The sequence below is a fragment of the Antrostomus carolinensis genome, unplaced genomic scaffold, assembly GCF_000700745.2.
Source record: "Antrostomus carolinensis isolate BGI_N321 unplaced genomic scaffold, ASM70074v2 scaffold18550, whole genome shotgun sequence".
NCBI lineage: Eukaryota > Metazoa > Chordata > Aves > Caprimulgiformes > Caprimulgidae > Antrostomus > Antrostomus carolinensis.
In genome coordinates this window covers 71,828-86,404 of record NW_010286935.1, presented here as the reverse complement: position 1 = coordinate 86,404, position 14,577 = coordinate 71,828, and the positions used below count along the sequence as shown (strand labels likewise).

At 38.0% G+C, this 14,577-nt stretch overlaps 1 protein-coding gene across 1 annotated transcript in view; it reads left to right on the top strand.

Moving 5' to 3' along the window:
• Positions 1-290: 290 nt before the first annotated feature.
• ZZEF1 (zinc finger ZZ-type and EF-hand domain containing 1) overlaps positions 291-14,577 on the top strand; it is a gene marked incomplete at its 5' end in the record, with an annotated part of 54,136 nt that continues 39,849 nt past the window's right edge. The window contains 13 exons of the mRNA XM_029087413.1: positions 291-435; positions 1,526-1,720; positions 3,108-3,279; positions 3,939-4,138; positions 5,190-5,400; positions 6,855-6,971; positions 7,199-7,377; positions 8,813-8,911; positions 10,072-10,163; positions 11,183-11,331; positions 11,856-11,967; positions 13,134-13,349; positions 14,342-14,347. Coding sequence (XP_028943246.1) covers positions 291-435; positions 1,526-1,720; positions 3,108-3,279; positions 3,939-4,138; positions 5,190-5,400; positions 6,855-6,971; positions 7,199-7,377; positions 8,813-8,911; positions 10,072-10,163; positions 11,183-11,331; positions 11,856-11,967; positions 13,134-13,349; positions 14,342-14,347 — 1,893 coding nt within the window. The remainder of the gene's footprint in view (positions 436-1,525; positions 1,721-3,107; positions 3,280-3,938; positions 4,139-5,189; positions 5,401-6,854; positions 6,972-7,198; positions 7,378-8,812; positions 8,912-10,071; positions 10,164-11,182; positions 11,332-11,855; positions 11,968-13,133; positions 13,350-14,341; positions 14,348-14,577) is intronic.

Sequence of the window (14,577 nt, the reverse complement as noted above, 5' to 3'; positions counted from 1 at the left end):
TGGATACTGCTGATTCACTGGTATAGATGATGTATTGTCTCCATCTAGGCATAACTACAGTTGACTTTTATAGGAAGGCATTGCAAATGCCTTCAAACTTGCTAAAGACTGCAGGTTTCCAGCCAGGCTGTTTCCTCTTGTCATGAATTCAATACTATGGAAAACAGATTCTTTTGATTTTTATTTAATGGTGTTATGATGTTTACTGCTACAGATTCGATAAAATACCTCAAATTTCTTCTTCAAGTAAATATGCTGAAATAAATTTTCCTTTTTTTGTTCCTCTTCAGGCCTTTGCACAGTTTGATGCTGAAGGAGATGGCACCGTAGATGTGGAGAATATGCTGGAAGCTCTCAAGAATTCTAGTGGAGCTAATCTTCAGGGGGAGCTTAGCCATGTAATCAGGCAACTGCAAGCTTGTTCACTAGTTCCAGGTATGGAAACAGAGTGATAAAAACAAATGGTTTCCAAATCCTGCCCTGTGTAAGGGGTACTGATTCAGTCAGTTGCTTCCATAGTGTTACTTGTCCTAATCTTCTCAAAACCATACTCCAAGTCATTCTTGCTTCTCTAATGTGAAACAAGTGAAGTTACTGTGAATTAAAAATCTTTCATAATTACATCCAGCTAACTTATTTTCATAAATAACCAATATTTTCTTCTTTGTGTGACTGGGGAGCTGCTTATCCTTGGTTAGTTTTTGCTCACAGACAGAAAACAGTTCCTTGTGAAATTTTGGTGAGACTAATGCAGTCTTATACGTGGTAACCAGAGGAATAAATCCTCCATTGAGTTTGTTTTGGGTGATGAGTCACATGTTTTATTATTATATTGTTATTTAGCATTTGAAATCATGCTAAAACATAATTATTGTTTGTAAAGTGTCAGTTCCCAGAATTTGGTTTCGGGGATAAGTGTCAGTTACTGGCTTTCCTTCCAAGCTTTTGATGGTAAGTGGCTAAAGGGGATTTGCCTTAGAGGATCAGACAAGAAGTGTTAGAATTGGCTAATAGGTAAGTCAGAGGAGAGGACTTACAGGGTCCCATTCTGTGTATCTACATACACTGTGATTCAGGGTGCCACTGTTCAGGAGCTAAAATTTGTTACGAAGTTGGTGGCAAACATTAACCACTTCTTTGGGAATAATCCACAGTGCCCCACTGAGATGCTTCGCATAGCTCAAGGTGAGTGATGTGAGAACATCAGCTCGTTAACCAAGCAGCATCTGTTTCACCTAAATATTGAAGGTGAAGGTTTGGAACTTTTGGGACAGCAAAATAAGCATAAGAACTAAGATTTTTTTAGTAATTTTCTTGAACCTCTTCTGGCAAAAAAAAATCTGTCTGCACCTTTCACAGTTCTGTAGAGGTTGCAAACTTGATCTACTTCATATAGTGGAACATAGCTCGGCTTTTAGCTCCCATCCTTAATTTGATTTTACCTAGTAGTAATGTGTAGGGGGTAAAATGACAACTTAGTCAAGTCAGATGTTGCAACAAAGAGAGAAATAATGTGTCTTTACAGGTTTTATTGATATATTTTCCGAATCGAAAGAGCGTCTCAGTCTTCATGCTTCAATGATACTGAGGTTCTTGCACCGGAATCGCATTTCTAGTACTGCCATCCCTTACCCAGTGCTGGAGTATTTCAACAATATCTGTACCATGCGGTCGTCTGTGTTGAAGGATTCTTTAGATCGACTTCTCCTAAAAGAGAGAGGTATGTAATGTCTTTTTAAAATTTTTTTTAGGATGGTAGTGTAACCATCACTTGAAGATAAAATAAAAAACTTTGCTGTTTAATCTTTAACAGACATGACTTTTTATGAAGTTGATCTGCATGTTTGAGGGGTGGTTTTTTGAGGCACAAGCTGATTTCCTGACTGCCTAGCTAGAAATCTGAGTAACAGACTCGGCTGTTTTTCATCTTTCTCCTTCTGTTTCAGAACGGTGATTACTAGTTTGTGATTTTCTCTGTTCAGAGGATATCTTAGTTTCCATGTGAAGGTGAAAGTTTTCTGAAGTTCACGGTTCAGTATTAAAAAATACTTCATTATTTTGGGATTGAGGTAGTGAATCTTTTATTGTGTTTCAGATGAGACTGTCCTGGTTGTCTCCCTAGAGGGGAGAGCTCCTTTTGTTTACAGCTTGACTTTATATTTTCAGATCTCTGCACTTTTTGTTGAAACAGATCAAGTTACTTGGGGAAACAGTCTGCTTTGTCCTGTCTCTAGAATAGCTGAATTGAGGTTTTCTCCATCGTATTTTACTTTTTCCTCTCATCTGTTTGCATTTTGGCATAATAATAATAAAGCACTGATGAGACCAGTAATAAAAGGAGGAGATAAAGGCTATTGAACTCCAAGCAAAGTAGGTGTGTTCATACTGCATGGGGTAGATTGAGATCATTGTGATTTCATCTGAAATAAAACTCTGCCGTCTTCTAGGTTCTGTCAGATTCTTCTTCAAGAGCTGTTTTCTGTGCCAACAAGTTAATTTATATGAGATAATTATTATAAAGGTATAATAATTCTCAATAACAAGCAAAAAAAAATGTTATGAGTGATTGTAAGGCCCCACCTGGAGTACTGTATCCAGTTCTGGAGCCCCCAACACAAGAAAGACATCAACCAGTTAGAACGAGTCCAGAGGAGGCCACGAGGATGATGCGAGGGCTGGAGCAGCTCTGCTGTGCGGACAGGCTGAGAGAGTTGGGGCTGTTCAGCCTGGAGAAGAGAAGGCTCCAGGGAGACCTTCTAGCAGCCTCCCAGTACCTGAAGGGCCTACAAGAAAGCTGGGGAAGGACTTTTCATAAGGGCAGTTAATGACAGAACAAAGGGAAATGGTTTTAAACTGAAAGAGGGGAGGTTTAGATGAGATATTAGGAAGAAGTTCTTCACTGTGAGGGTGGTCAGACACTGGCCCAGGTTGGCCAGAGAAGCTGTGGCTGCTCCTCCCTGGAAGTGTTGAAGGCCAGGTTGGATGAGGCTTTGAGCAACCTGGTCTAGTGGAAGGTGTCCCTGCTGCTGGCAGGGGGTTTGGGACTGGATGACCTTTAAGGTCCCTCCCAACCCAAACCATTCTATGATTCTATGATTTCTTTGCAGAATACCCCAGTGACTTGAATGGTAATCAGGAGTCAGACAAACTGAAGTCTGTCACAAAGTGCTACACTCACATAGAAACCTCATCCAATTCTGCTGATATTGACAAGATGACAAATGGAGAAACGACGTCCTTCTGGCAGTCAGATGGGAGTGCTCGCTCACACTGGATACGGTGAGCAACGCAGCAATGGAGTTTTGGGGTAGTTAGTCCATAGGTTTTACAGCCTGTGGGGTGTAATTGAAAAAAAATGCAGAATTAATGAGTGACAGATGCATATAGTTGAAAGTAGAAGTCATTAATGAATCTCTGCATAAAGTTTAAAGGCCTTAACCACCAAGTAAAAGTGTTCACCTGTAAAATGGATGCATCTTCCATGCTCACACATACCCTTGTTTAGTAACTAAGCTTTCCAAACTGTGTTACAGGTGCAGTGGTTAGTACTTGAACAGAAGCTCTTTGCCACTGTAAAAAGTTACTGCTCCATGAAATAGAAAAGTTTAGTGGTTTTTTGGCAGTAGATTTAAGAGTATATACTAAAAAAAAATTTAAAAAATCTTATTTTGGTCATTATTGACACTACATTTTTGTTCCTGGGGGATGAATTCTTGGTTAAATGCTGAACAATAGAAAATTCTACAGTCTCATGATCAGAGGTGACTGTCTTAAGTCAATTACAAGTTTTCTGACTTGTCCACCACGGTGCAGGGTTGATAAAACCAGGATTTACTTATTTTTGTAGAAGTAGAGACTGAGTGAAGCTTAACTAAAGTGCTTGACTTATCTTCTCTTTGCAAGAACTGTTTACGAGAACTATCTTCTTTGCTTTGCAGTTTAAAGATGAAACCAGATGTTGTTTTGAGACATCTCTCCATCGCGGTGGCAGCCAATGACCAGAGTTACATGCCACAGCAAGTGACAGTGGCAGTGGGAAGGAATGCCAGCAGTCTCCAGGAGGTCCGAGATGTTCACATTCCAAGCAATATCACTGGCTACGTAACACTGTTGGAAAACGCTAACATTAGTCAGATGTGTGAGTCAATAAAGATCCCGTTGGTATATTGTTTTGTTGCTTTTTTGAAGGTGAAAGGTTGGGTACATCAGAGAGTGATGTGTTGAAATATGTCATTAGAGCCGCAACTTTTGACCTCGACCTTGGGTCAGAGAAGTTATTTTAATTGTAGTTTAATTACTAGAGAGTCATCTGAGTCTTCTTCATGGCATGTGTCTGTAACTTGGGCTAAGGGTTGAAGAGCTAGAATGACTAAAGATGCTGTTTTAGCCTCTCACTTTGAAGACACTGGGGAATTTTAAAATATCTTTACTTGCTGAGTGAAAGCATACATTGGATAATAGTATCTAGCAAAAAATCTCCTTCTGAGGAACATTTAAAAATATTTTTTCTGTAGCAAAACTCTGCAGTTGGTCAGATGACTTTTGTAAAGCAGGTTTTATGCTAAGGATTTTGAAGCAGTGTTATTTTTAAGACTAGCAGATCTGCGAGTGCTATATTGGAATCAGATGAAAGCTGCTTTTTCCTAAGATGGTTTCAGCAGCTTCAGAAGTTTTGTCCTTTTAGTTTAAATAGGCACTTTTCACTAAGATGAGCACGTAGCAAGAATGATGTTCCTCAAAAGCATCTAGGACAATGTTATCTATGCAAAATGGTCAAGAATTTATGTGAAAATTTTTATGTAACTTAAAAATCTGCCTTTAGGCTTTATTCTTTCCTGTCTTCTCCACTACTACTCCCAAGACATTTCCTATGTATGTAGGTAAAAAGGTACTGGTGAAATAATCTATTTTCCACTTTGAGGTTCTTTTACTACTTGTTTCTTATATCTAGCTGTACAATATGTCATGGATCCCATAGACCACTCAAAGGCTAAATTTTCTAAATCATAGGGCACATGGTGAAGAAACACATGCATATAGTTGTCTATATGTGGAAGTACTGTTACATATATGCTGCTATTTTTCTAAGAGGTTTTGCAGTAATTATTAGTTTGAATATCTGAATTCTTCTAGATCTAACCCAGCAGAAATAAATAGGAAAAAAAAAATTCTATTTTGTATTTTGACAGATGTACAGATAAATATCAAGCGTTGCCTTAGTGATGGATGTGACACTAGAATCCATGGACTCAGGGCTGTTGGTTATCAGAGAGTTAAGAAGGTGGGCGTCTCTGTGTGCGATGCTTCAGCTATCTGGTACTGGTCTCTGCTGACCTCTCTGGTAACAGCTTCCATGGAAACAAATCCAGCATTCGTTCACACTATTTTACAAAATACTCAGTAAGTACAAAACTTCCATGGGGTGCGACTTATTTATTTGTTTGTTTATTTATTTATTTTCCCAATACTTCCAGTTACCTTGTGCAACTGGTTTCCACTCCCTCCGTTAAGGTCTTTAAAAGTCTTTTTAGGTGTCACATTAAATATTGATATTTAGATACACTGAAACAAGTATAATTCTCCTGTTGTGTATAATCTAGTTGATCGGCCATGACTGAACGAACACTGAAAAATAAGGTTTTTTAACCTGTCTTTTGACTTCTAATAATTTAGAGAAGCCTAAAATTATTTTTTGTTGTTAATTTTATTGATTATGAATATTTGACACCTTCCACTTATGTTTGGAACTTAATTCAGCTTAATTTTCAGCAAATTTTTGCTTATGTGATGCCTTGTCATCTATTACATGGGGATATATTTGGGTATATGCAATATCTCTGTGCGTATATTTGTTTGTGGTCATTGGCTGTTTTCTGGGTAACGTTTCCTTGTTTGATTGCCAAACACTTCTGCTCGATGACTGGAAAGATTGGAATCCTAATAAAATCGCTACACACCCACGTCAGCTTTTACAGAGCTTAGTTAGCACGATCCCACCATTTAAGGGCACTGCTGTCATTAGGTTAATGAATACTGTAGGTTAAAGTCCATTAAGCCTAGCCTTAATTTGTGTCATCTATGAAACATCTTTAAAGTTTAGATATCTTTATTCATGCCTACATCTGAGGAAGGTTCATAGTTCCGAGCTTTACTAAAACTGAGAGCCTTCAGTCTTGGAACAGTTTAGTTATTTGTTAGAAATTTCATGTGGATCCTGAGCTAATTAAGCCTAAAAAAAGTTATGAAGATGAAATCTTGACTAAAAATATGCATTTAGGAATTACAAATTCAGTGTTTGGAATTATAAAGCGAAACCCCAAATTTTATTATTGGATAGAATGACTTTGATGGACCTGCTTAAGAATTTCTATTTTCAGGGGTTATTGCAATATCTCAGGAAATGAAACAAAAATTCCCATCTGAACTAACAAGTTTCTCTCTTAGTTTCTGTAATTGTTCTGAAAGAATTTAAAAGCAATTTTCCCTTTATTGATGGGCTCTTGCTCAATTCTAGAAATCTCTAAAATGAAGCAGTACTTGGACATTAAACTATTTTTAATGCTGTCACAGATTTAATTCAAAACCCCTTGATTTATTTGTCTCGTTGAATGTGAGATTATGAGGCTTGGATTCAAGATTACATAGCAGTCATTGACCTTTCCCTGCCTAGAATGCAATACTGGTTTTACCTTTAGAACAGATTCTTTGTGTAAATAGATTTTCTGCATTCAGAATCTGTTTGTAGAGTCCTACTCATAAAAAGCATGAAGATTCAAATGTCTAATTCATTTTAGAAGGCTGCTTTCTCTGATTCTGTCTGGTTTTCTGATGTTACTTTCTGTCCTTTTTACTAGGAAAGCACTGCAACACATGCCACCTCTATCCCTAACACCGGGCTCCACTGATTTTTCAAGCTTCTTATCTCCAAATGTTTTGGAAGAAGTTGATAGCTTCCTTATAAGAATAACAAGGTGAGATTGTGTTGATGTATTTTGTAGAAGTGGAAAATGGTTTAGAAGAATTTGTATAGCCAATGTATCTCATTTTTACTTACCTGTTCTTTTTTTATTATCTTGAAAAATCCACAGAAACAGCCACCTTAGACTTTTCCACGTGAGCATCACTTGTCTTTTTTAAAAACAAAATGTCATGAGTTTTCTTTTCATATGGTTGGTTGTTTTTTTTTTTATCTCCCCAGTTGTTGTACTACTCCAGAGGTTGAACTTACACTCTTGGCCTTTGCCTTAGCCAGGGGGAGTGTCGCTAAAGTGATAAGTTCCCTTTGTACAATCACTGATCATCTGGACACTCCGTACAAGGCTTCATCGCTTATCGCTTCCATGGCCACAGTCAGACAGAACCTGCTGTATAAATATGGTAAATGAATAATTGTTGTCTCCTTTACTGTATGTACTTAAGACAATACGCAGCTTTTAGTAGTTTTACTTGTTCTGCTGGAGATTAAAAATACCGAAGTCTTCTAAGTAACAGCTCTTACCAAGAAGATACAGCCTGTGAAGCTGAACTGCCTTCAATGTTGGTGATTCAAGCAGCTTTCTGTGATCTTAGAATTGAACCAGGTGGTATCACCTTGAGGGAGAAAACATGAACTCTGTAGGTCGTGGCCCTGATATCAAGCTGGTGATAGTGTTTGAATTGTGTAAAAAGCAAATGACATCAGATGATTTTATTCTTCCAATAACACATTGAACTTTTTTGTATGTTTAGCCTCAGGAAGTGGTCTCTGCAGATATATGCATGTGCACAAATTTTTATTTTAAATGTAATGCCATTAGCATCTCTTTACAGTTCTTTATTTTCACTTTTTAAAGTTAATCTGAGTATGTCAAGCTGTGCGTGGTCTGGCATAAGGCGTAAGATAGAATCATAGTGGTTGGAAAAGACCTTTAAGATCATCGAGTCCAACCATTAACCTGTCACTACCAATCCCATCTCTAACCCGTGTCCCTGAGCACCTCATCTACCTGACTTTTTAATACTGCCAGGGATGGTGACTCCACCACTGCCCTGGGCAGCCTGTTCCAATGTTTGACTACCCTTTCTGTGAAGAACTTTTTCCTAATATCCAACCTGAACCTTCTCTGGTGCAACTTAAGGCCGTTCCTGCTTGTCATGTCACTTCTTGTTTGAGAGAAGAGACCAACACCCATCTCTCTACACCCTCCTTTCAGGTGGTTGTAGAGAGCAAGAAGGTCTCCCCTCAGCCTCCTCTTCTCCAGACTCCCTCAGCCGTTCCTCATAAGACTTGTTCTCCAAGCCCTTCACCACATTTTGCTGTATTGACTGTACTTGTTTGATTAATCTGCATTTTCTGAGGTGTCAACCGAGATTATCGTTAGTCTCTCATGAAGAATTTTTCTCTTTGTTTGCCTTTTAGTGTGTTTTGTCAGGACTTCTTGGCTTGTGCCAAAGAATACAGTAATTATTTTATAATTATTGTATCAGTGTTTACTTTCAAAAGTTTTGAAAATTTCTTCATTTTTCCTGGAGTAGCTGCTGCTTTTTTCAAGAAAGGGAGTGGTATTTCATGTACTGTGAATTCCAAAGTGTGCAAACAGTTGAGAGAACATGAGTTGTCATGATTTTCATTGTCCTTCTGTCCATACCTAAAACTTTAGCAGTGTTAGATTATCATATCTTTTATACTTCAGTTGCTTCCTCCTATTTTGTCTGACAGTGGTAAAAAGCTCATAGTATCGTAATTTTTTTCATTTGTTTTTTCATGTGAAGAACTTAAAACTGGAAAATAGACTTTCATGAATTTGATAAACCTGTTAATTTTCTTATTCAGGAAAACCATTACGGCTGACATTGCAAGCGTGTGATGTCAAGGGAAAAGAAGATAAATCAGGGCCTGAAAACCTCCTTGTAGAGCCATGGACAGGGGATGGTAAGAGCCTGGACTTAAAATTCAGAGTATTCAACCAGACACAAAGGCTGTTTGCAAGGCTGTGGTGCTGTTGCATATATATTTATATATTTATGGTGTTACTCGATAGTTAATGATAGTTAATGATATGGAAGATCTGTTAAAAAAAACCCCAAAAACCAAAAACAAACCACTGAAAAACAACAACAACAAAAACCCCAAACATCAAAAAAACCAAAACCCCAACAACAAAAAACTCCCCACCAAAACAATATGTAAAACCTGTTTTACAACAAGGTGGATTTCTCAGGAGGCAGTTTATTATTAAAACAAAAGAAACCAACAAAGAGATTAAATTTTGAGGAAAATTATTGATATTTTACATGGAAGTGAGCAATGGGCTGTCACAGAGAAAATTATACTAGAGCACATTTTGTGGGTTGAAGTCATGAATCATTCACTGCTGGTTTCCCAAATATTGATGGAGAGATATGGTAGAAATAATTTAAATTTTCACTGACCACATGTAACTATTAATTCTCCTTTAAATCCTGTCATTGTTAATGCAATGTTTTTATGTACTGGATATGACCTAAACAAAGAGATTTGTGCTTCTTGACTTCTTTTTTTTAAGTGAAATGCAACCTAATATTTTTTTTTTAAATCTAATACCACCTTGTGCAGTGCTACTTGTAAATGAAAGCTGTTATGTCAGAAAAATGTGCACATTGTAAATGCTCATTTTACCCCTTCTTCTGCTCATATTTATTGTTTAAGTTTATTTAGTTATTTTGTGGATTGTCTTCTATTGTTTTGTGGATCACAGTCTGAGAAAACAGTGAGTTATATCAGTGAACAGAGCCATAAACAAAGTAATATTTGGGAGTTATTAGGCTACTTCAGTGGGGAGACACTCTTGAAATAGCTGCAGATACTGCATTCCCTGGAGACGCTGGCTGGAGAGACCGGTGTGTGCTCTGTGGGATTATATACTAACATGATACAACCTTTTTTAACTTGTCTTTTACTCTTTTGTTTGGTAACATTTTCTAATGAGGATTTTTCTTGAAAAGCATTGTGTTTTAGTTTCCCCCCCTTTAGTCCACAATCTCAGTATTTTCTTTCAAACACCTTGCACTATCAGTCCTTCCAACCTCATTCCTTTCCCACTGCTGTTTTAGGTTTCCTTACTGAAACTGGGAAGACCAGAGCAAGTATCATTCTTTCTACTGGAACCGAATCTTCATTTCAAGTGACACAGATTAGAATAAAGGTATGTCGTTCCTCTGTGCTTTTCAAGTAAAGGCTTGCTTTTTTCCCTAGTGCTAGAGATGAATTAGAATTTTTTTGTTTTATATGAACTGAAATTTCAAGTTAGTTATGCAATGGTGTTATTTTGGGTTTTTACTTTTATGTAAGTCACAGGGAACTTAAAGAAATTGAGATCTTAAATTGTTTCAGGGTACCACAAGCACGTAGCAAAGACACTTATTTTCTATTGCTTTTGTCTGTATTTTGCAATATGCTCAAACCAGTGAGCCTTAGATGTATTGTTTCTCTCTAAAGAGTATGGATTTATTTGTAGGATTATATAACTTTAAATAATTTTTCAGCTCTGTGAATAGCAGGTTTCAAGATACGTAGCATGTGAGTTCAGATTAAATGTAAAGTCTTTCAGATTCTTTTTTGGGACATCAGTGTAATTGGAACACTTGATGCGATTTTACCTGGTTTAAAAGCAAGATCTTATGATTAAATCTCCTGGCCTGAACAAAACTTCAGTGAGATTTCTGCACTTGAATTTATTTATTTATTTAAGGCGAAGCAGTAGTTAAATTCCTGGAACAAGGATGTGGATTTCAACGTCAAAGAAAATTAAACATAGATGGGCTTCTGACAAGTAAATTCTAATTTTAGCTGGAGAGGCAGCTGAGCTGTTTTGCAGTGTAGTGATACTGGGATACATAATTTTAGTTTTGTTTGGGTTTTATTTTTTTAAAAAGTATACAAAATTAGAATGACAATGAAAATGTGGAACTGTAGTTAATGTTAGAGTGCTAGCAGAGTGATAAATGTAGCAAATATTAACCACGTACATGGTCCTGGTTCAGTGGCTTACAAAAGTTTTCATAACATTTCTCTAAATGTGTTTCTTTTTTCTTTAGGTAAAAAGTGCAATTCCAGAGATCAGTATTGTCAGTTATTTAGTTACTTTCCATAACTTTTTTTCTATGAAAGCAACACCTTTTATTGTCAGTGTTTTAATACATCGCTCTGGATTTGTTCTTTTAGGTCCGAAGAGGTGCCATTGGGGCTCAGTGTGGGCTGGTGTTTGCTTATAATAGTGCTTCAGAAAAGTTCCATGCAGAGGAACACTTCAAAAGATTTGAAAGCTATGACAAATGGAAGCTGCGGGAATTCAAGCAGTTTTTAAAAAACAGGTATAGATGGACATTTTGTAATAAATACGTGGAAAATAAACACTTGAACTACTGAGAATTGTTCCAAATTACTTAAAAACGATGCATCATTTAGTTGTTACTTCTTTGACTTTATTGAGCCTCAATTTGATGTGTTTGAGGAAATACATATACTGCTGTTGTCTTAAATCTCTTGATTAAAGATCTGTTTAAAAAAAAATATAACAAACTTTCTACTTGAGCTGCAAATTGTTGATAATAGCAACAATTTACAGGAAGATCATGTGTTAATTAGCCTTTATTAAATTACTTTGTCAAAACTGTTGCTTAGGAGTGAGGGGAGGTTAGGGACCATGACTAAAAAGGTTTCCTTAATTTTCTTACCTTGCATTTGCTAGAGTTTGGGTATGTGACAGTTTCTATTGTCTCTGTCTCATCTTTATAGCCATAACATGCTAAAAATATTTTGGTGGCATATCAACAGCTTTGCAGTTTCTTTAAACTTTGTTTTCTTTACAAAGTTTGTGCCATTCTTTTATACACAGAAGCAGTTGTTCGTGTGACGATTTGGGAGATGATGATCCTATTGGGTGGTTTGAAGTGGAAGAAGAATGGGATGAAGTTGATGTCAAAATGCAGCAATGCAGAATTTCCCAAGTAAGAAACCATGAAAATCTTTTGGCCCAGTTACAGTGAGCAAAGCCTTATCTCTGTGCTTCGTTGTAATGCCAGTTGAAATCAACATAACTTTAATTTGGGTTTTTTTGTGTATGTGTGCAAGGAGAACTCTTCTGGGTAGAGGTAAAAGTCAATGGGCTAATAGGTAAAAGGATGATTTGAGTTTTGTCCTCTGAGTTGTACTCTTCTTTGTATGTACACATGTATAGCTGTAGTTAAATGGTGCTTCAGGATCAAATTTAATGCAAAACTACGTGATAATGTGCAAACTCCTGGTTTTATCATGAGGAAATATTTCTAAAAAGGATGACATGATTGTTGCTTTATTCTAATGTCTAGATGAATTAACTACTGCATAGTCATAGCATTTATTCTTTCAGAGCCAGGTTTTTCAACCCTTGTTTTAAGAGACAAACAATTACTAAGCATTTCCATCAGTTAGGTTGATTTCCTTGAGGGAAGTGGGACGTTTCAAGAGTGGCAGAATATGGAGTTTGATTTGTAGTGCTCAAGTAGGAAACTTTGCTTTTCGGACCCCCTGTTTCTGGAGTAGGCTGTTGTGTAGTTCCCCAGTCCTGCTTTGTACTGTGGGAATTACCAGAAGTGGTGGCACAGTTATAAATCAGCTGGGATTTTTTCTAAAACTGCCACTTCTTGCTAAGACATTCTGCTGTGTAACCCGGAGTCCCTGAGACTTATGAGTGTGCAGAGTTACATTTGCACCGCAGAACTTGCTGTTCCCTTCAGCTTTGTGTTCTGTAGCTCACTGTGGACAGATTGCATAAAATTATGTTTTAAGTATTGATCCTTTGGTTGCTTTGAAATGCAGCTAAATTTTTAGCCTGGAAAAATGCTGTAACTATAGAGCCAGGGAACAGAGCATACAGAATGGAACTGATAACGAATTAGCTAACTTTGCAGATACTTGTAGAGGTCACAGAACTGATTTTTTTGGAAGTGAGGAGAATTCAAGCTTAGCCTGAATATCAGGCTGAATATTTTAAACTTCTAGAGGTGATTGACAGGGAATAAGGCTTGCCCTCCCTACCTACCTGCAATCTCCTCACATATGTGCACTCCTGTCTTTTAAAAGGCACATTTGTACTGTTAAAACCAAATCTTGTGCTGTGTTTATATCCTTCTAGTACTTGATGGTAAAGTTCTTGTGCACAAGACAAGACACAGCGGAACGGCTCGGAGTTCAAGGCCTGCACGTTCTTGGCTATCTTCGGCCTATGCGAGACGAGCCCAATAAGAGCATGAACTGCTTACGGTGCAAGAAAACTGATGATGATACAGTTTGTGGCACAACTCTTCTCCTGAAGACGCTTCATTTCATCCAGCAGCTGGCACAAGACCTGGTATTTTTACTTTTTAGTTCTTTCTATGAGGACAGGCTGAGACAGTTGGGGCTGTTCAGCCTGGAGAAGAGAAGGCTCTGGGGAGATCTTATAGCGGCCTCCCTGTACCAGAAGGGGCTACAAGAAAGCTGGGGAAGGACTTTTCATAAGGACAGTTAATAACAAAACAAGGGGAAATGGGTTTAAGCTGAAAGAGGGGAGGTTTAGACGAGATATTAGGAAGAAGTTCTTCACTGTGAGGGTGGTGATACACTGGAACAGGTTGCCCAAGGAAGCTGTGGATGCCCCCTCCCTGGAAGTGTTGAAGGCCAGGCTGGATGAGGCTTTGAGCAATCTGGTCTAGTGGAAGGTGTCCCTGCTGCTGGCAGGGGGGTTGGAACTGGATGATCTTTAAGGTCCCTTCCAACCCAAACCATTCTATGATTCTATGTATTTCCCATGCTAAAAGTAACGAGGCTATGCTAACAGTAGTTGTGAATGGAAAGAAAAGTCTACTGTGCGGTACTAGTAACTGTTAAAACCATGCTGTGGAGGGGAAAAAAGGGTTTCTGAAAAATACCAATCTGTGTGTGTTTCTTGGAGGTGACCAGGCATGTGGTCGCTTTGGGTCTAGGAGAGAGGCGCCGTTTTTCAGCGTCAGGTTACAATGCTGGGTGAAGCACAGGCCACTAAAGGGTCTCTACTGTCTGCTAAATAATGTAGCTATTTCTGAAGCAGGTATGGGGAAAAGTGCTTAGAGAGGTAGCTAGGAAAGCTGCATAGATTAAAACATGTCCTCTTTTTATCTGATATAATTCTGTAAATATCTAGGTGAGACATGTACAGTTAAGAGATATGGCTGGTATGTGCTGTACCCACCCTGCTGAGGATGCATGAACAAAACCCAGTTTTGACATGTAGTGCATGCATCTCTGCCTTTTCAACGTCGATTCTGAACCTTGGGCAATCTCTTTTTTGACTGTTACTTACTTTCGGTCAAATTAGATGAAGAGGTAGAGGTTGTAAAGTCTTTTGGTGATGGATGACAGAGATGCAGGACTAGACATCAGGAAAGAGGAGAAAGAGTCCTTACTAGCTCTGCGAAGGGGAAGTTCTCAGCATGGACTACCACATTTAGACACTGGAATACCCATGAAAGAACTTTTACTGGAATTCATGTTAGCTGCAAGCCTATAGGAAACTAGGTGGCTTTAAGCCCAGTGCTCAGGGATTTACTTTTTAATTTTCC